Here is a 23,602-nt window from a genome sequence, read left to right on the forward strand (position 1 = left end):
GGAGGAAAAAAAAAAAAAAAAAAAAAAAAAAAAAAAAAAAAAAAAAAAAAAAAGGTTCACAAAATGTCCAACAGATGGTGCTGGACAGGAAAACGTCATTGACTGTGTATGACAATCGTGTATAAAAGGAGCTATAATGAGAGAGAGAATCAGATGTGCCAGCAGTCACAGCATGTTGATGTTACCTGAAAAGGTGCTTTTAGTGAAGTTGTAGTATCGGAATGGGGAATGTCCTAGTTCAGAGTTACGATCCTATTGTCACAGGAAGGGGATTCGAATGGGTAAAGGTCGATTGACAAATGCACCTGTGGCGAGAATGATTTCAAAGTTCAAAGCCACAGGTTGTTTAGACGATAGACCCCGTAGTGGCCGACCGAGAACAAGGTGTAATGCTGCTGAGACAGTTCAGGAAGAAATGGAGACTGTAGTGAGTGCACGGGGAAGTCAGCGCTCATGCAGTCGCAAATCGCACCGGCATTCCATACACTACTGTTTGGTTGGCACTTAGGTGTACCCACCGATGCTATCCGTACAAAATCCATCAGCATCATGAACTGTTACCTGGAAATTTAGTGAAGCGGAGGGCATTTGCGGTATGGGCGTTTCAAAAGATGGCGGAAGATGATGATTGGTTGAGTAAAGTGTTGTGGACCGACAAAGCTCATTTCATGCTCCGAGGGTCTGTCAATGCCCACAACTGCAGAATTTGGGCTACTAAAAATCCTAGAACTGTTGTGGAAACTCCATTGGACGAGGAGAAAGTCACGGTATGGGTTGGATTTACCACTCTACCATTATTGGGCCTTTTTTCTTCGAGGAAATGCATGATTCTGGTTTTGTAACTGCTACCATGATGGGTGAGAGGTACACCAATATGTTACAGAATTGCATCATCCCCAGCCTGGCTGATAAACACCTGCTGGAACATACGATGTTTATGCAGGATGGTGCTCCACCCCATATTGCTAGATGCGAGAAAGATCTCTTGCGAGCGTCGTTTGGTGATGATCATGTGCTCAGCTGCCACTTTCGTCACACTTGGCCTCCCAGGTCCCCAGACCTCAGTCCGTGCGATTATTGGCTTTGAGGTTACCTGAAGTTGCAAGTGTATCGTGATCGACCGACATCTCTAGGGATGCTGAAAGACAACATCCGACGCCAATGCCTCACCATAACTCCGGACATGCTTTATAGTGCTGTTCACAACATTATTCCTCGACTACAGCTATTGTTGAGGAATGATGTTGGACATATTGAGCATTTCCTGTAAAGAACATCATCTTTGCTTTGTCTTACTTTGTTATGATGATTATTGCTATTCTGATCAGATGAAGCGCCATCTGTCAGACATTTTTTGAACTTTTGTATTTTTTTGGTTCTAATAAAACCTCATGTCATTCCAAACATGTGTGTCAATTTGTACCTCTCTATCTACATTATTCCGTGATTTATTCAGTTTTCAAATTTGTACTGACTTTTTGATCACCCGGTACCTGTTTAATTCCCAAGTTTAGCACTATACATCTGTTGCCCTACATTTTATGGAGTGAATGACAGCCTTAATTAATTGATTAAGCCATTAATTAATAATTTGCAAAATTTATCATTTCAAATATGGCAACCGTACTTGTAAATTACCACTGTACACACATTTGTTAACTAATGGCTTATTATATAAACCAAATTATTGTCTGAACACATAGCTCAACTAATCTAATAAATTTCAACTAATCTAGTAAATTTCAAGCAAGCAGTTTTATAGGTAAATATGTAGTTTCCAAAACCCCAACATATCTTTACACAATTTTATAAAAACCTCTTCCATCACATAAACCTACAATTCACCACTAGCATTAGTATGAGCAACATCTATGCATTACAAAGCCTTTCGGTAGCAATTATATGAGCAATATCTTAGTAACATGTCTTGTGTTTTACTAAATTCTCTGAGTCAATCTGTGAGTAACTTATGTTCCAGGTTGTGTCTTCATATTTTTGTACTGACGACATGGACACCTGTTTATTTTTATAAGTGATGAGAAAGTTTCTTTGTTTAATGACAGTATAATCAAAAGCCAATTCTGATATTCAGCTATGAGACTTTATATGTGAAAGTATATTGTGAACATTCAGTCACTATGTTATTGGATAGTAGGATACTGAAACAGTCTGTCTGCGAAAAATATTTTACGGTAGAGCTGAAACTGGCCATCGTATTGCAAATGTTGACAGTAAATGTCAAACAAGCCAAATTATTACATTGGTGCATAAGTTCATAGCATTTTCATTTTGCATATTCATATTCCTGTTGCTTTGCATTTATTTATCGACTGTCATTTTTTATTTGCAGTTCACTGCTGCTATTTGAGTTTACATATTGTCATTTGGCATTTGGAGTTAGTGAATGAAGCTGTGGACACTATAAAATTGAGTGTCAATTGGAGAAATCAGAACATTTCCAATATATTCTTCTGTTTGAGTTCAATAGAGGGGTGACAGAAGCGGAGGCAGCCAAAAACATGTGCACCATATATTGGGATAATGCCGTTGGACAGAGCACAGCAAGAAAATGATTTTCTGATTTTAAGGGGGATCATTTTGACATTAGTGACTATCCATGTTCAGGATGAAATGAAATGAAATGATCGTATGGCATTGTTGGCCGGGAGGCCCCATGCGGGGAAGTTCGGCTGCCGTATTGCAAGTCATTTTTAGTTGATGCCACTTCGGCGACTTGCGAGTCAATGATGATGAAATGATGACGAAAGACACACAGCACCCAGTCATCACGAGGCAGAGAAAATACCTGACCCCACCAGGAATTGAACCCAGGACCCCGTGCGCGGGAAGCGAGAAGACTACTGCAAGACCACGAGCTGCAGACCACGTTCAGGATGATCTTTGGTGTTTGATTAAGATTGTTTAAACACATTAAACCACAATGATCCATGTCAGTGTACTTGAGAGCTGGTAAATATAATGAAATCTGATAATTCCACCATTGCGTGACATTTGCAGGCAATGGGGAAGGTTAAAAAATTAAGTGTATGGGTACAGCATGTTCTAAACCAAAATCACGAAAATCAGTGGGTGGTCATATGTGCATGTCTGCCTGCTTGTCAACAACTGGCTTGTGAACTATACCAACCATTCTTATTCCGTATCATTATTGGTGACGAGGAATGGTGTCTTTATGCTAACATAACGAAAAAAAAGAGGACTGGTTGAGCCGAAACAAAGCAGCAACTCCTCATACAAAGACATGAGTGCATCCACAAAAGAGAATGTTATGTATCTGGCAGAACAGTGACAGTTTGGTGTACTACGAATTTCTTCAAATGGTTAAAATGGCTCTAAGCACTATGGGACTTAACATCTGAGGTCATCAGTCCCCTAGACTTATAACTACTTCAACCTAACTAACCTAAGGACACCACACACATCCATGCCTGAGGCAGGATTCAAACCTGCGACCATAGCAGCCGCGCGGTTGTGGACTGAAGCGCCTACAACCACTCAGATACAGCGGCCGGCGAATTTCTTCCCTGAGGTGTAAACACCACTGCTGACATTTGTTGTTAGCAACTGAGAGGTCTTGCAGATAAAATCCAAAAACAGTGACCAGGAGGACTGCATGAAATTATGCCCATGTTAATGCCTGCCCACATTTTGCTAGAATGACAAAAAACACTATACAGAGAGTGACTGGGAAGTCATTCCACATCCACCATTTTCACCTGATTTTGCACCCTCAGATTTTCACCTTTTCTGCCCTCTATCAAACAACCTTTAAGGAACTTTATTTCCAGATAAAAATGTGCTGCCAACATAGATCGACGAGCTCCTCGCCTCAAAATTACGTGATTTCTACAGTTGCTGAATCAAAAAGTTATCCCAGCATTGACTGACTTGTAAATAGTGAGGGAGAATAAATTATTGATGACTAAAGTCTCTGTTACGTGTATCTGTTGCATTTATTAAACTTATGGAAAAATGCTATGAACTTGTGCATCAAGGTAATAATTAAAAGTTGTGTAGAGAAAATTATTGGACCATTTCCCATAAATCCAGTTTTACCACGTTTCAAAGAATTTTCTCCAGTGGGACACTGAGTGCTGACTATAAATCAAATGTAAGATAACCTACCAATGTGTTTCTTGAAGTCAAGTGGTTTTTAATCCTGTCATCAAGTCACCTCCAAAACGACTGTATGATTATGAGCTGCAATGCCAGAAGAAGAAAAATATTGTCCTGGATGTATGCCCAAGAGACACTGGAATAATAGACAGGCAGTTTGTGCAATTAACTACCAACAAATGTTACCTTGTGGTTGGTGACAGACAAACTAAAACCCTGCAAACACTGAAGACGATATGGATACATGAAATATCTTGCAGTATTGCATTAATTATTGGTCAATAATAGAAGCAAATCCTCATAAGGGTAGCTCCCCAACCACTATCCCATTAGCTCTTACGGGGAGGGGGGAACAACATAGTGTAGTCAGGTGTTTTGCTTCAGGAAAGTGATTTAAAAGTTGGTAAAACGTAGGTTTTTAACAGGGTCAGAACTGGATCTTTTTTTTTTGGTTACTTACAAGTCGACATTCATCATCAAAAATATTAAAAATACTCCATACTCCCACGTCTTGCCTCCCCCCCCCCCCCCCCCCCCGCCCCCCACTCCCCCAATGAAATATCGTATGGATTCTCTAGAATCCTGATCTACCTTGATTGATTATTTGTGGTGTTATCAATCCTGTCTCAGAAACACAACAACACAAAGCAAAGGTTGGATATTCAGGTACTTTGATACACCTATGCAGCTTTCCTTTCATTACCACTCACATCATCATAGATAAAATTTGTATCTATGTGCTCAAAAAATGAAAATACCACCTAAAGTCAAAAAGAACATTTATTGGGTGATTCACTACTGTTGCATACATTGAAATGTTGAAGGTAGACTGAACTCAAACATACATGAATGTGTCCACAGCGAAACATCCCATCAATAACATAATGGGAGAAATAGCAAACATACTTGTATGAATAATATCAGTCAATATTTAACAACACAAATTTTAATTGCTGGTCATGAATTTGGAATTTATCTCAAAATGCAACTTCATTAACAGATCGAATTGAAGGATTTTCCAACATACATTTATTTGGATGATTTTTCTTGTTTTGGTGCGATGAACCCACCAGTAAAGATTTTAAAAGTACTTTTGATATGCCTTATAAACATATGAATACCACATCACAGTGAAAAGTTCTAAATTACCCTGAGGAAGCTCTTGAACAAAACAAAACAAGTTATGGTGTGTGATAGGGAAGACTTTCAATACAGAGAAAACATCCTGAAATTTGCCATAAGCAATTTGGAGAAACTACAGAAAAATTAAATCTGGATGATGGATGACAATTTGAACACTGGTTTTCCCTAATGGAATTACAGTGTCATAACCAATGCACCACTGTGCCCAGTATGGGAGCTGAATATACAAAAGTCTTGACTTCCAACCAGGGACAACATTGCACAGAAGTCACTGATGACTGGTCAGATATCCAATTCATCCAAAATATCTCGGTGGGCATGAAGAATAGCCAAGTTGTCCCATTGTTGATTGGAGATATAACTTCAGATGTCTAACGGCGCTAAATAACCGTTCTGCTGTTGCTGTTGTGATTGGAACAACTTGGAGAAGCTCAATGCACTTCATTACTTCACATAACATTTCTCCAACTGCAGGCTTTTGTGTAATATACGAGGGCAGTTCAATAAGTAATGCAACACATTTTTTTTCTCGGCCAATTTTGGTTGAAAAAACCGGAAATTTCTTGTGGAATATTTTCAAACATTCCTGCTTTGTCACGTATAGTTTCATTGACTTCCGACAGGTGGCAGCGCTGTACGGAGCTGTTAAAATGGCGTGTGTAACGGATGTGCGTTGCAAACAACGGGCAGTGATCGAGTTTCTTTTGGCGGAAAACCAGGGCATCTCAGATATTCATAGGCGCTTGCAGAATGTCTACGGTGATCTGGCAGTGGACAAAAGCATGGTGAGTCGTTGGGCAAAGCGTGTGTCATCATCGCCGCAAGGTCAAGCAAGACTGTCTGATCTCCCGCGTGCGGGCCGGCCGTGCACAGCTGTGACTCCTGCAATGCGGAGCGTGCGAACATACTCGTTCGAGATGATCGACGGATCACCATCAAACAACTCAGTGCTCAACTTGACATCTCTGTTGGTAGTGCTGTCACAATTGTTCACCAGTTGGGATATTCAAAGGTTTGTTCCCGCTGGGTCCCTCGTTGTCTAACCGAACACCATAAAGAGCAAAGGAGAACCATCTGTGCGGAATTGCTTGCTCGTCATGTGGCTGAGGGTGACAATTTCTTGTCAAAGATTGTTACAGGCGATGAAACATGGGTTCATCACTTCGAACCTGAAACAAAACGGCAATCAATGGAGTGGCGCCACACCCACTCCCCTACCAAGAAAAAGTTTAAAGCCATACCCTCAGCCGGTAAAGTCATGGTTACAGTCTTCTGGGACGCTGAAGGGGTTATTCTGTTCGATGTCCTTCCCCATGGTCAAACGATCAACTCTGAAGTGTATTGTGCTACTCTTCAGAAATTGAAGAAACGACTTCAGTGTGTTCGTAGGCACAAAAATCTGAACGAACTTCTCCTTCTTCATGGCAACGCAAGACCTCACACAAGTCTTCGCACCCGAGAGGAGCTCACAAAACTTCAGTGGACTGTTCTTCCTCATGCACCCTACAGCCCCGATCTCGCACCGTCAGATTTCCATATGTTTGGCCCAATGAAGGACGCAATCCGTGGGAGGCACTACGCGGATGATGAAGAAGTTATTGATGCAGTACGACATTGGCTCCGACATCGACCAGTGGAATGGTACCGTGCAGGCATACAGGCCCTCATTTCAAGGTGGCGTAAGGCCGTAGCATTGAATGGAGATTACGTTGAAAAATAGTGTTGTGTAGCTAAAAGATTGGGGAATAACCTGGTGTATTTCAATGCTGAATAAAACAACCCCTGTTTCAGAAAAAAAATGTGTTGCATTACTTATTGAACTGCCCTCGTACTTTCTTACATCATGCATGTTTTTTAAAACCAGTTGTTTTTCATTAGCAATATTGGCTAGCATATTCAAGTATAAGCACAGTCTCTCAATGTCTAGGTCATTTTTGAAAAACTCAGTTGATTTTTCCAAATTTGTTTCACCTCTGTTTAGTAAAAGCAAGTATTCTTGTTCAACTGCAATGACCTGTGTGAGTCCAGTTGAAGCAAACCGCTAAGTAATGCATGATTACAACATTTCACAAACTTCAATGTATATAGCTTTGTAGTATTCCTTTGGGGTTTTGAAAATGTGCAGTCAGCTGGCTTCATTGTTTTCACACTTCTTTGGTACACTTCGATTCCAGGGAAGTGAAGGATCATCAACTTGTGGAGGTTTTCCTTCTAAACATAATTCCCAAAAGTATTCAAAACTATCACACCTTCCATTCAATATACAAATCAAGCCCTCATATATTTTTCTGGATCAGCAACACTTAGATGAGGGCATTGAATTTTTTCATTGACATCCTCTATTGGGTTCATAGCATGGTAATGAAGACATAAAAAGAAATAAGTCTTGAACTGCAACATTCACTCATGGTAGTCTGCACGTTTGTAACCTGCCTCTGTTTTATCCTCTGCAGAAAATTTTTCAAAAAACTCGAGATTTTCTTCAAAGTTTTTCAATATTCTCAAGATACTAGAAGCTCACATAGTCCATCGAGTTGAGCAAAGAGGTCGTAGACCAGCTTGGTCGTTGTTGCTCTCACAACGCATGCTTCTGAAAAGCTCCATCCTTTTGTTTGGTTCCCATACGATGTTTATTAAGACCTTGGCTAAAGCCATAATATCCATCATAGACGTAACATGATGGAGACTGTCTACAACTGCCAAGTCTAAACTGTGGGCAGAGCAGTGCACATAACATGGTTTTGGTTGTATATCTAAAACTAACCTTTTTAGTCCTTTGAACTTATCTCTCATATTCGAGGCACCATCATAGCACTGTCCTCTTAAGTTATCCATTGACAAATCAAACGAGCAAAAACATCTTTTAAAATACTAAACAGAGTTTGTGATTCAGTGTTGGGTGTCTCATATAAGCCAATAAAGTCTTTGTTGATGATTAAGGAATCATCGACAGTACGAATACAAAATGACACTTGTTCGTGAATCAAAGAATCACGTGTTTCATCAACCACAATAGAAAAATGTTCAGTCTTCTTGATTGAAGCTAATACCTTTCTCAACACAGACTTTCCTAGTAGATGATTATATCATTTTGAATATCGTGGGATGTCCACTTATACCCCGAATGCCCTAAAAAATCTTTAAACTCAGATATGCCATTCATTAGGAGTTTCAACAACTGAAAAAAATTGAGTTTACATCTTTGTGCCTGCTAACTGTTAGTCCTTGTTGGCATAGAAATTGCTTGGTAGTAAAAATTGTGTCAAGAGCTAAATGGCGTTTCTTTGTATCACTATCTAACTGTTCATTCAATTGGGACACTTCGGTTATTGGTAGAATTTTGTTTCAGAATATCTTCTTTATGGGTAAACGTATTTTCATGAAAACCAAATTTTTCCAAAGCCTTTTTCCAATTAGGAAACTCTATGGAAGTAAATGCATCTTCTTTTTTTGAAGAAAATTGTAATAGATTTTTAGCATCTGCCTCTTTGCAGGTTTTGCAAAAAACGCTTTCGGTAGATGCTTCATATTCTAACCATGTATATTTGATCACCCAAGACTTCTGAAATGATCTTCCCTTACTGGATTGTCCAGGTTTTGGCTGTGAATGACTCTCGCCTGAAGACGATGAAGCAATTGAAGACACAATAGTTGTTGGAGGTTGACTTGTAGCATCATCAACTTCCAAGCACGCCTCTTTGGTAACAAATTTATCCATTGCAAACTTAATTCACAATACACTAAGACACTAAAGTAAATGAATAAAATATAGTCATATAAAATAGTCCACAAGACACTAAAGTCGGGACTGCACTGCATGAAACTATCCATACTGAATGACTGCGACAGCAGGGTGGGCTTTATACAGCCGCAGCGTTGTAATGTCTCGAAGTGTCAAGGGAACGCAAGGCGGAGGGTTCCAGGCGCTTCTGCTCTAGTCCTTTTGATGTCACCATGGCCGCAGCACTGGCCTGCTGGCACCAGACTTTACCCGAAGGTTCGCACACTGGGACAAATTCTAAGTGTGCCCGCAGCATCGTTACACTATCATGATTCACACTACTTGTTTTCAGTTAACCTGCTTACTACCACAATAATTATTTGTTTTAACTCATTACTGAATGTGTTTTAAAAGGTAACTATTGTCAAACAAGGAAAATAAAGAATTCCAACATTATTTTGTGATTTTACAAAGTATAATATAATTAATAATTTTCTTAAATTATTGGGGAGGGGGGGGGGGGGGGGGCACCACCCCCTCAAACAAATTTTTGAGGGTGCTTGGGCCCCCTCAGGTCCCATGGAGTCGGCGCCTGTGTGGGCTTGACGTTTGTGGGGAGGCAGGAGCAGCAGTTTTAAACATGATGCAGGTCCTACTGCAGGATGGAGCTGCTAGGCATTGTGCAACTTGTATTCCATGCATACGTCACTCTAGCCCTTTCTGGAAAGTTCCAGACACAATCATTACTTCTGTATAAGCAGGACACCACATGCCAGACCCGGCAGTCAGTGATTTTAACTCCTGATGACAACAGCAGAGACAGCTATTGAAAGCTCAAGTGTTTTATTTGAAGGGAAGAATGTGATCATAGTGCAAAAACATAAGAATAGGGATAAAAGGGATGAAAACAATCTTGAAGAGAGTAGAAGAACAGACAGAATGCAATGTTGGAGACTATTAGATGAGCTCTGCAAAGGTAAAAGGCCTTGTAGAACAGACCTATACCCTAAAGAACCAATAGTAACAGGACATTAAAGAACAAAGAGATGATGTTAATCTTGGTGGACTTCACTAAGGTATATGACTCCATTGACAGGCAGCGTCTTGAAAAAATTCTGAAGAACTGAGTATTAGATGGCACTATATGGTAACTAATAACTGAAATTATGACAGACACAAAGGCAAGGGTAAGGTTCAGAGGAGCACTATCAGAAGAGTTTGAAACCAAGAGTGATGTCAAACAGGGAGACAGCATGTCACCAAAATTTTGTTCAACGTAGCACTGGAACAAGTGATCACACAGTCGAGAGAATGAATACCAAAAATGTGCATGGAGACAAAAAGGATAACAGACCTAGCCACCGCAGACATACTGACATTCAGTGAAGGAACTGCAAGGAAACAACTCAGCAATTTATGAAGATAAGTAATTAATTCTGTAATAGCAGTCAATTAAGTTAATAAGAATGTTAATTAGCGCCTATTTCATCTTATCTTTTGAAGGCTTCACTTGTTTCATTGTATTTCTCAAAAATAAATAAATAAATAAATAAATCTTATGGGCCAGTTTCCACGTGCTTTAGACATAATTTTCATACAAACTAAAGACATTTGCATAAGTATTAAGTGAAGAACTTAAGTAATTTTCATTACATACACATTTAGTAATGCCATACCTACTAGGGGAATTAAAGGTTTTAAGTTGTATCTTTATTTTATTTTCAAAAATCCGTATTGTGCATATGCAGTTTTAAGCCTAATTTTTCAGGTACACAAGTTCTGAATTTTAACATTATTTCCAGTGCATTATGTTACTATATTAATAGTATAGAGATATATATATTAAGTGTTCCACACAATCTTAGTGACTCTTGTTATTTGTAGTTAATAGAATATTTCTGTTATTGTGTAGATAAATTTTGTAAAAAGATTTCAAACAACCATGAGGGAGAAGTGTTTGAGCTGTTATAGGAAAATTAGTTCTGGGGTTCTATGCAGCTGTTGTGACAGATAGTTACATAGGGATGAATTTAGTGGTATGTGAATCTGGGAAGTAACTGGGTCTGTTGCATGGTGTTGCAAAGTATGTTCAAGGGATAGGAAAGTAGCTGAACAGGAAGGGAAGATTAGGGCCCTTAAGACTGAGCTTGATAGTGCTAGGGAGAAACTGATGAGGGTATGGAGGGAGAAGGGTGAAGACAGGAGCAACAGGAAGAGTATCTGAAATTTTCATCATTGGCACAAACAACAGATTTGCCTTGCTACCTCTGTTAACTAGGGAACAGGGTCAAAAACAGACGTAAGTGTAGTTAATACTCAACAGACTTTCACCAGGAAACTGACTGTTTCAAACCATTTAGGAAAGTTCTGTTGTTAGGATGTGGCCAGCGAAGAGGTGTGGGCCAGACCTTACAGGAAAAATTAGGTGACAGATACCAGGTCACAAGTTTTTTCAAGCACAGAGCATTTCTTAGTCAATTTATATAGGGTGTGGGATCATTGTGCAAGGGTTTTACAAAGCAGGATCATGTCATGGTTGGGGGTGGAGCAGGAAACAGTATGTACAGGGATCAGGGCTACAACGCTGAGCATGACCTGGTAAAAACAGCATATGCAATGAACCATACAAATTTGGCTTGGTCACTGCTTACTTTCAGTACAATCAGCCACAAATAAACAACTCTGCTAGGAGGGTCAATATGGAATCAGATCAGCTGCTTTGGGCAGCTACTTTGTCAGGCATAGGTTTGGTTCCTGTTGATGCTATTGGTAAGTGGGACTCTACAAGGCATGGCCTGCATCTCAATAGGAAAGAGAAGGGTAAACTGGCTGAGGCAATAGCAAAATCTTTAATGGAAGGGGGGGGGGGGGGAGGCACTGAAACTCATGAGAGTACCTCTTTTTTAGGCTAAGATCAGTGTCCAATGATTCTGCACTGAATGAAATTACACTTAATGAGAAGCTCAGACATCCATATACTAGAGATGTTAAAGTATCACAAGATTCTCATAAGAGTACAGTTTTAACACAATGGTAGTCTATCACAAGATTCTTATAGAAGTACAGTGAAAAATAATGTCTGTATATAGCATCAGTATATCAGTGGATCAAAAAACAAATTAGCTGAGATTCTTGTTGGTTTAGAAGGTTTAGAAAGTGAAAGTGGAACAGATGTACTACGCCTGTCTTAACATCATATAGTCACATACCACAGAAAAGGTAAATGTAGGTCGTTGTAAGCTTTCAGTAAGTGTAAGTGAGACATTATGGAGAGAGGGTTGCCATATATGTTAAAACTTATCACAATGTGGAAAATTTAGAAACTAAAAAATTTTATGTAGAGCCACCTATAGAAGTAAGTGTCAGTGAGCTTAAACCAAATAACTGTAGCTGTGCATATGTCTCTATTGGGAAATTTTCAATCATTTCTGAAAAACTTGGATTCTTTGTTGTGTGTGCTAAGTGTCAGACAGCGGGAAGCAGATTATTGTTTGTGGGGATTTCATTGTAGATTTTGTGATGGAGTCTGACAGAAAGCATGATCTTGAAGTATCACTTTGTTCTTTCAATTTAACACAGTTCTTGATTTTCCTACTCGGGTAGTATAGGAAAGCAGCACACTGATAAATAATAGTTTTATGGACCAAGATAAATTTAATCAAATAAAAAATTTTCCTGTTAAGAATGATGCACAGCTAGTTACAGTATGTGACATAGCTCCATACAATAATGTGAAACAGTCTTTCAAAACAGTGTGTTCAATTAACTGCAAATTTTATATAAATCTTGCAACAGTTAAACTGGGATGAGTTGTACAGGGAACCTGATCCTAATTTAAAGAAACCTTCTAACAAGCCATGGGTTACTAAAGGGTAAAAATATCTTATAAACAGAAAAGGGAAATGTATCTTATAGTTAGAAGGAGTATAATCCAGAACCAGTCACAAATTATAAAAATTACTGCACTGTATTAAAAAAAAGTTATTAAAATCCAGAAATATGTGCATTATGTCTAATATTAGTACATCTGGTAACAAATTAAAGCATTTTGGAATACTGTTAAAAGGGAAACAGGGCAACTGAGAGCACAGAAAGACTGTACATCTATCAAACTCAATGAAAAATTTGTTAACAAAAAGTCAGAAGTAGAAAATATTTTTAATAATAATTTTTTAAGTGTTGTAGTGAAAATAGGATCCAGCTGTTCCTATATATGGAAGAGACAATACCTAAGCAATTTGATAAAATTGAAATTCAGTCCACCTCTCCTCTTGAAATTAGGAAAATAATAAGTCACTCAAAAGAAAAATCTCACATGAAATTTATGGCATTTCCAACAGAGCACTAAAAGCTTGTTCCCAACAGGTAAGTAGGATTCTCAGACAGATATGTAGTAGCTCACACAAAGAGGCATTTTTCTGGAGAGACTGAGATATGCTATTGTTAAACCATTGCATAAAAAAGGGGGTAGGTCTGATGCTAACAACTATCAACCAATCTCACTTCTGACAGCTTTATCAAAAATTCTTGAGAAGTAATGTATTGAAGAGTAGCTTCATATATTTGTAAAAATGAAGTACTAACAAAATGTCAGTTTGGTTTTCAGAAATGCTTTTCAACAGAAAATGCTAAATATGCTTTACTGATCGAATATTAAATGCTCTGGATAAATGAAAATCACACATTGGGATTTTTGGTGTTTTCTCACTGGCCTTTGACAGTGTGAATCATGAAATTTCTCTAGATAAGTTAAGTATTGAGGTATGAGTGAGACAGTGCACAAATGGTTTAATTCATAATTAACTAGAAGAATGCAGAAGGTTGAAATTAACAGTACAAACAGTCTGTAAAAATCAGCAGAGTTCTCTAACTGGGAAGGTCACCAGAATGGTGTCACAAAGGGTTGAGTCTTAGGTCCCTATTGCTCTTAATATATATTAATGATTTGCCACTCCATATTCATGAAAATGCCAAGGTAGTTCTTTTTTATGATGATAAAAGTATAGTAATCATGCCCAACAAACAAGAATCAGTGAGGAAATTGTAAATAATATCTTTCAGAAAATTATTAAGGGCTTCTTTGCAAATGGACTCTCACTAAATTTTGATAAAACACAGTATATACATTAAATGGCATAACACCACTGATAAATATAGACTCTGAACAGAAGTCTGTTGCTAAGACAGAGCCGGCCGGTGTGGCCGTGCGGTTCTAAGTGCTTCAGTTTGGAACCGCGTGACCGCTACGGTCGCAGGTTCGAATCCTGCCTCGGGCATGGATGTGTGTGATGTCCTTAGGTTAGTTAGGTTTAAGTAGTTCTAAGTTCTAGGGGACTGATGACCTCAGAAGTTAAGTCCCATAGTGCTCAGAGCCATTTTAACCATTTTGCTAAGACAGACTATTCAAAATTTCTGGTTGTTATGCATTAATGAGAAATTGATCTAGAAGAAATACATTGATGGCTTGCTGAAATGTTTAGGTTCAGCTACTTATGTTATTATGGTTATTGTAAATTTTTGTGATAAACATATCAGCAAATTAGTCTACTATGCCTATTTTCATATGGCATCATATTTTGGGTAATTTATCATTAAGAGAAACAGTAGTCATTGCACAAAAGCATGTAATCAGAATAATAGCTGGATCCCAACCAAGATCATCTTGCAGACATTTATTTAAGGAATTTGGGATATTCATAGTACCTTGGCAATACATATTGTCACTTAGGAAATTTTTATTAATAACCCATCCAAATTCAAAAATAATAGCAAAGTGCATAGCTACAACGCCACAAGAAAAGATGATCTTCACTATTCTGGGTTAAATCTGACTTTGGCACAGAAAGGGGTGAATTATACTGCCAAATGAATCTTTGGTCATCTACCAAATAGCATTAAAAGAGATACAAACAATAAAATTAATATATCTACATATGCAAAGATTAGACACTACAAAGCAACAGTGAGAATTGTGGTACTATGCAGCTGAGACAAAAACACTAGGAAGACATGGTGCAAAACTACTACAGGAAAGACAGACAAAAATACTGAGACCATAAGAGAGATGGATGTGAAGACCTAGGGAAAAACTTAACGAGAGCCTGAGAACATTATCATGAGAAATTAGACTGAGAAAACCAAAATTTGTGGGACATGTGATCAAAATTAATATTGATACACTAGCCAAAAGACAAGAAGAAATACAGGAAACAAGTGAGTTGCTGAACACAAGAAGGATTGGTCCAAATTGAGGATTAAAGTGGAACGTAAGGAAAACTGGAGAGTACACAGTGACCAGTACATCACAGATCAAGCAGTCAGAATAGAGAGTCACCAATGGAGCAGACAAGAGAGGAAGATGTTGCAGATCTGAGAAAATTGAGGATAAAGAAATTGTGGGAAAATAAGAAGAAAATGCAATCCTAAACAGAGCTACCCATATTCCTACACAGGCTACTACAAGAGAAGCAGGAAATTCCATCATTATATTTAGAATGGAATATTATGTACTCAACTATCGATTCCATGGCTATCTATTGCTTTTAATCTCGCATAGAGAAAGGAGTCAGAGGGTAAATGGGGAGGGGGGAGGGGGAGGTGGTGGGCAGCAGAGGTGCAAGGAGGTGAAAGGTTTGGGTAATATGTGTACAAGTTTTGATTAAAGGAGGACTGTCAGGGAAAATAAATGATGGGACTAAGAGTAAGGGACAGATAATCAGATGGCGACTAACAGATTCTATGATAAAGGTGATTTTGCCACAGAATTTGCAAAAGAAATCTCTCAGAATAAATGCCATCAGTTGTTGCAAAACAAGTAACTTTCAGTGTTATCTCAGCAAACAAACTCTACCTTCCACTCTAATGTGAAAGGAGGCCTGTTAAAGCAAATCATTAAAAAATGTGGATGTCACTGATTCCATCCCTATGTCTACGGAACTATGCACAAGAAACATCATAGTGTGCCTGCACACTTGTCTGTTCAAAACTATGTAGTCTATGTCACTCAAAGATCCATGCCACAGTGCGGTAATAAAGTAAATATGTTGAATGGTCAATGAACATCAAAGAGAGAAACTCTGTAAGACAAATAATATGTTACCTTCAGCCTCTGAGACTCCTGTGTATAAAAGTATACATCTAAGGCCCATTACTTTCTTTAACAGAGCTTAAGTTACTTTTATTTCTTGCCATGTGATGCTCGGTATGGAAAGAGAAGAGAAAGAAAAAGGAAAAAACATGCACAGGTATTATGACCAGAACCTCACACAATTAAAATAATGCCTTCAGCTACTTTCCATAGTAAAATTTGTCTGCATATTCTCCACAAAGCAATCTTACACTTTCATAAATCTCATCCAAAAACTGGAAAAACAGACATAAAATAATAATAGAGGAGCTATAGGATATTTATGATTTGAAACACCAAAATGGTACATTTCATATGTGTAAGGGTGGTTTATTTAAGTCACTTCAGACAATATCTGATATGGTTTCCTCAACAAGGACACCGCCAGCTATCTGGCTTCTTCTCATTAAACACATGTATATATAAACTTACAGGAACATGAAAACTATGCGCTATACTGAGACTCAAACTCTGACACTTTTCCCTTCATGGGTAATTTCTCAACTGACTGAACTCTCCAGGCATAACTCATGAGCTGACCTCACAGCTCTACTTTTGCCAGTACATCTCTACTACTTTAAAAACTTCACAGAAGTTCTCCTGCACACCTTGTGGGACTAGCACACCATGAAAAAAATAACTTAGCCACAGCCTAGACGATTGTTTCCAGAATGAATTCATAGACACTCTTTTAGTCAGTCAAAATATAATATTCACCATTACTCTTCATAAACATTGTTTCAAATATTTAAGCATATAAATGTAAAAATATAATGGTATACATGAATATATTGATACATACCCAGTGTTGGGAGATTTCTTCACATCTGGCTCAGATCGCTGTGATATTTTCTTTGCACTTGATTTGCTTCTGGTACTGGTAATATTACTTCTATTGCACTGAGTGTTATTGGACGGTGATTTCTGTCTTGGAACTAATGTATCCTGCTGACCTTCAGAAAAGTTACAAAACAATTATCTTAGATATGCCAAGAATTACTAAAACAGAAACCAATATCAATAAGCATGGTTGGAGCAAAGTGCATTGAAGCACATTAGGTATGATGTGAACCCTGTGTGAACAGCTTAACATTTTGTATTACATCTGCAGATGGCCAAATTAATCTTGTACATTTGACACAGCAATATCAGTGAAAGGAGGTAATTCTAAAATGAGTGTAGGGTACCAAAGAAAATTACTGTTTTAGCATATGCATAAAAATGGATTAGTGTTCATCATAAATTTATTATATTTCATTAATAAAAGGTTAACACATTCTGCTAACTGATGAGCACAAGTATTTGATGAGGCTATATTTCAATCAGTATTCAGAGTCAGTGTTCCAATCAGTGACAGAATGAACCTATGTGCACACACAATTTTTAGACTCCTTAGAGAATCTCTGGAAGGAAGTGAATGGCATCAATATTCTACAAGAATCTCCTCTCAACTGTAATTAGGGAACATCAGTATCATCCATTACATAATGTAGCCCCAAGGGAGGTAGAGAGCAACAGCAATTCGACTGCTAAATGAAGAGGAGAGAGTGGTTTGGTGGAAAGAGTACAGTGAAGACCTCTGTGAAGGGGAGGACTTGTCTGATGATGTGATAGAAAAAGAAACTGGAGTCAGTTTGGAAGACATTGAGGATATCGTATTAGACAGAATTTAAAATAGCTCCTGAAGACTTGGGATCAAATAAAGCAGAAGGGACATACAACATTCCATTGGAAGTCTTACAATCATTGGGGGAAGTGGCAATCAAACAACTACTCAAGTTGGTGTGTAGAATTTGTGGAGACTGGTGGTATACCATTAGAGTATTGGTGAAATATAATCCACACAATTCTGAGGATAGCAAAGGCTGATAAGTGTGAGAACTACTGCACAATCAGACTAACTGTTCACACATCCAAGATGCTGTCATGAATAATATATAGAAGAATGGAAAATAAAACTGAGGATCTGTTTTATGATGATCAGTTTGACTTTGGCAGAGGTAAATGCACTAGTGAGGTTGTTCTGACTTTGCACTTGACAATGGAAGCATGACTGAAGAAAAATTAAGACACACTCATAGTATTTGTAACCTAGGAAAAGCACTTGACAATGTAACATGAGGCAAAATGTTAGAAATTCTGAAAAAAAATTTTAAAAAAATAGGAGTAAGTTATAGCCTACAAGAAAAGACAGGATATCTGTGTGTGTGTGTGTGTGTGTGTGTGTGTGTGTGTGTGTGTGTGTGTGTGTAGAAAGAACCAAGAAGGAACAATAAGATCAGATGACCAAAAGTGAAGTACTTAGATTAAAAAGGATGTAAGACAGGGATGCAGCCTTTCATTCCTCCTGTTCAATTTATACATCAAAGAAGCAATGACAGAAATAAAACACAGGTTCAAGGGTTGGATTAAAATTCAGTGTGAAATATGTCAATGACAAGATTCACTGATGACATCGATATCCTCAGTGAAACTGAGGAAGAATTACAGGATCTGTTGAATGGAATGAACTGTCTAATGAGTACAGAGTAAGGATTAAGAATAAACTGGAAACATATCAAAGTAATGAGAAGCAGCAGAAATGAGAGTAGCAAGAAACTTAGCATCAAAACTGGTGATCATGAGGTATATGAAGTTAAGAAATTCTGCTACCTTGGAAGCAAAATAACCCACAATGGAAGGAGGACTTAAAAAGCAGACTATCACAGGCAAAATGGGCATTCCTGGCCAAAAGAAGTCTACTGGTATCAAATATAGGCTTTAATCTGAGGAGGAAATTTCTGAGAACATACATTTGGATCATAGCATTGTATAGTAGTGAATCGTGGACAGTGGGAAAACTGGAGCAGAAGAGAATTGATGCATTTGAGATGTACTGCTACAGAAGAATGCTTGGAAATTAGTGGACTGATAAAATAAGGTATGAGGAGATTCTCCACAGAATTGGTGAAGAAAGGAACATAGGGAAAACAATGACAAGAACAAGAAATAGGATAATGGTACATGTGTTAAGACATCAGGTAATAATCTCCATGGCACTTGAGGGAGCTACAGATGGCAAAAAGTGCAGGAGAAGACTGAGGCGGGAATACATCCAGTAAATAATTGGGGATGTAGGACTGAGATGAAGAAGCTGGTGCAGGTGATGGATTCAATCCAGTCAGAAGACTGATGACTCAAGAGAGAAAGTAGTCACTGATATCTTCCATGGATTTTCTTCAGTTTGTGATAGCATGCTGTAATACACCATATACAGCTTTTGGGTAGTTACCAACAAATTACCTGGCAATCAAAAACTGACCCCTCAACAAAACTAGAATATCTACATACACTGAAAATTGGAACACACAAGACTGAAGCAGAGAACAACAGGCATAAGAGGTTGGGTAAAACATTGAGAGTTGTCAGACAATGCTACAGTTTTGTGGTATTCCTGGTATCACTGTGTGGTCTTTCTCATTTATTGGAGACATCAGAGCAAGTTTTTGGCATCCAGTGGAAGTGGGTTTTGTCCAGCCTGGAGATGATGAGTTGAGCTTTCTGTAATCCATCTAAGTGGTATGTGGCCAGAGTGTACAATGAATTAGTAAAACTTTGTGATCAACGAAGTTGCCTTTTCAATATGGAAAGTCTGAAAGGCTTTCAACATACCTGTACATTACTGTGTGTGGTGATGGAATTCTGATCAATTATTTTCTGGTTTTCCAGGTAAGCAATGCAGTTCACTAAGTATGCTCACACTCAGTAGGAAGAGGCCTCAAATTAGAGTATGAATAATGAGCCATCTGAAACTTGAGTTTCTCCCACATATAAAATTTTCAAATAACTTACAGGAATACTGCCTGTTGACATCTTCAACAACCATGAAGATGAACACACCATCCATTTAAAGGTACAAATGCAACAAGAGAGGACTGTCCAAGGAAATTTACACTCATGGTAGATGGAGCTATGCCAACTGAGAACCATAACATGGCATATGCAGAATACACAACAGCAACCATAAACAACCAGTGCCACCACACAACCAAAGATGACTAACATCAGAAGTTATCAATAGTGAATGTTAATTACCAACGGGCATCCACAGCTCTCTGTCTATTCATTAGTGTCGCTGTTTCTCGATCATGGAGCCCCAGCTGTGACTGCTGGCTTGGTCGCAGAATTTCTTCACTTGAGACTTAGGGTTTGTACCAGTCAAATAATTTCATATCATTGTCACTGAAGCACAAGTCACCGAAGTAGTGTTACACGGAAAGAATTGCACAGGTGGCCCAACAACCCCAAACAGGGTTGTCTGGCCCATAATACCATGCATTCATTTCATTTTAAGCAATGCATGAGCAATTATCATTAATTCGGTCCCTTTGCCGATTGATCGGTGAGAGAGCAGAATTCCAAGCTGAATTAAGCAAAAAGGTCACTTGCTGATTTAATCTCAATGACTTCCTAAGTAATTACTGGAAGGACATGCCAGAATCTCTGTGTTTGTATTTATAGCAGATAAGAAGACTGCTTTGCATTTACACAGAGTGGTTCCTTATATTGTTATCTTACCATCCAACAAGAACAATGCTGTGGTTGTGTTGGATAAAGAGGATTATGTTCCCCAAGTTTTACCAACTGTCAGTGGTGTTTTCATTTATCATGTGATGTTTATGTTCTGTACAGTGGTATCTGGTGAAAGTCAGCCAGTCAATATGCTATGGAAAGATTTCAACTTTGCAACAGCAATTTGCTCACCTGCTGTAAGCATGTGTGATGCTTATCACAAACAATTTTTATGCAAGTCACCCATAGTTGCTGAAAGTCATGATGGATGAGAACACTACCAACAATTGGTAAAACTTGATTTTAATTGACCATACTACTGGTTTCATAGTTTACAGCTGCATCTTCAGGTGCACCCTACATATTTGAGAATTGAGATACAATTATAAACTATATTGGAAATCTGTGCTATTATATGAAGATTATTTGAGGACTTGTACTCACAGAAATTATTACATTAATCTACCATAGATGAACCCAACAGTCTTCATCAAAGTATTGCCGTTCAGAGAATATTGTCAATATTTTTTTTTAAAAAACTAGACAAACAAAAGCTACTTGGAAAGCCGGTCCACATAACAGCCTCTACTAATGCTGCCAGGTAGATTTTACCAATATACTGGCCATTCATTGCCTCTGTGAGAGAAAGAAACAATGGCGCTTTCTTATCATCTCAAACAACACCTGGAAGGCACAGCTTGTAAGAGTAGGTCCTGTCTTTACCAGCCACCAGGAAACTGACTATGCAGGTCAATAATATCTGTCACTTGGACACTGCAGCAATGTACATGTCACTAGGAGCACTGGTTCACTCCCTTGCAAAACAGTTAAATGTACATCAGTCAAAGTTTGCCAGAATGTTATGATGCCTTAAATCCAACTGACTATTCAATGTGTTTTGTACACACTCTTTTTTTTTTTTTTTGTCTAAAAATTTTCACTTCCTCCAGTAGATTCAATTCCTGGCCTTTTTCTTTTCTATGGAGGATTACAAGATTTTCACCAAGACTTGTGTCTGCCCCCAGTAGCTAAGTCGTCAGCATGACAGAATGTCATTCCTAAGAGCCTGGGTTCGATTTCCGGCTGGGTCAGAGATTTTTCTCCACTCAGGGATTGGATGTTGTGTTGTCCTAATCATCTATTACTACCAATCTGTTTATGGAGGATTTTGAGGAAAATGCCCTGGAGTTGGTAGCACAGAAATGAGTATGCTTTGTATACATGTAAATGATAATCTTGTCTGGCCGCATGTAAGTGAGAACTTAAACAGATTTTTAGACTATCTAAAATCAATCTGTCCACATAATCTCTCCACTACGGAGCAGGAAAAAGGCTGGCTGCCTTTCCTTTCTTGACTTGTTGGTCAGGAGGAAAGCTGGTGGATGTTGGCACATACCATTTATAGAAAGCCAAGTCAAACTCATTTGTTTCTTTAGGCAGAAAGTTGTCCTCATTCAGCACTGTGTGAAGGGGCACTTCCTACCTTGATTCAAAGGCCTACATCCCAGACCTTGACAGTTTGTTAGCTGAGTAAGCTCATGCTGTTACTTTTCACCAGAATGGTTACAGTGAATGATAGATCATACACTTGTTGTGCTACTGATCAACCATGAGTTGATTGAGTGGACCAAAGTCTACTGCCTTTTTTGTTTTATGCAGATAGTATTTCCAACAGTATTGGTCATATAACGCAAAAACAGAGTGAAAAGTATGTTTCTCGAATACCACCTAAGGTTAGGACCATTTTAGAGTCTGTTTACCACATCCATTGAAGTTATGGCATGCTATAGATCAATTAGACCATCAGGACCGTGAAGGACTGGTGTATAGAATATAAACGTCACACACACACACACTTACAACAAGTGAGTAAATCTAGTGTTGTAGAACATTGCCTTGGCAATGGTCATTCTGGTGAATGTAACAATATTCTAACATGAATTTTCATCTACTGGGGTAGTATTATTAAGTAAGCAGTTGAGGTTAAATTAGAACTAACCTTCTAATTAGAGACAGAGGTTTTCCTTAGATTATGCTTGGAATCTTGTTCTGTTCCTGGTCAAACAACAGAGAGATAGAGTTAATGCTGTTTATAGGAGGCCAAGTCACACTGTTCGTAATTAAAATTCACTATTGAAACTTCTGACATTGGTCATCTTTGGTTGTGTAGTGGCCCTAGTTGTTTACCTGTGTGTGTGTGTGTGTGTGTGTGTGTGTGTGTGTGTGTGTGTGCGCGTGTGTGTGTGTGTGTGTTGTCTTTTTGAATACGGAATAGCGCTCTCATGATTCATTTGTGACAAGCGATGTTCACATGTCAAAATATTGGCAGTTATTGAAGATGTCCCCTCCACATGAACCATGGACCTTGCCGCTGAGGGAGATTGTTGCACGCCTCAGCGATACAGATAGCTGTACTGCAGGTGCAACCACAATGGAGGGGTATGTGTTGAGAGGCCAGACAAACTGCCATTCCTGAAGAGGGACAGCAGCATTTCCAGTAGTTGCAGGGGCAATAGTCTGGATGATTGACTGATCTGGCCCTGTGAAATCAACCAAATAGCCTTGCTGTGCTGGTACTGCGAATGGCTGAAAGCACGGGAAAACTACAGCCATAATTTTTCACGAGGGTGTGCAGCTCTACTGTATTGTTAAATGATGATGCCACCCTCTTGGGTAAAATATTCTCGAGGTAAAATAGTCCCCCTTTCGGATCTCTGGGCAGGGACTACTCAGGAGGATGTCGTTATCGGGAGAAACAAAACTGGCATTCTACGGATCGGAGTGTGGAATGTCAATTCCCTTAATCAGGCCCCTAGTTTAGAAAATTTAAAAAGTGGGATGGATAGGTTAAAGTTAGATATAGTGGGAATTAGTGAAGTTCAGTGGTAGGAGGAACAGGACTTCTGGTAAGGTGAATACAGGGT

General features: G+C 38.6%; 1 protein-coding gene across 1 annotated transcript in view; it reads right to left on the minus strand.

Moving 5' to 3' along the window:
* LOC124594124 overlaps nucleotides 1-23,602 on the minus strand; it is a 214,698-nt gene that overhangs the window by 147,696 nt on the left and 43,400 nt on the right. The window contains exon 5 of the mRNA XM_047132481.1: nucleotides 16,930-17,080. Coding sequence (XP_046988437.1) covers nucleotides 16,930-17,080 — 151 coding nt within the window. The remainder of the gene's footprint in view (nucleotides 1-16,929; nucleotides 17,081-23,602) is intronic.

Source organism: Schistocerca americana, chromosome 2, assembly GCF_021461395.2.
Source record: "Schistocerca americana isolate TAMUIC-IGC-003095 chromosome 2, iqSchAmer2.1, whole genome shotgun sequence".
NCBI classification, from domain to species: domain Eukaryota; kingdom Metazoa; phylum Arthropoda; class Insecta; order Orthoptera; family Acrididae; genus Schistocerca; species Schistocerca americana.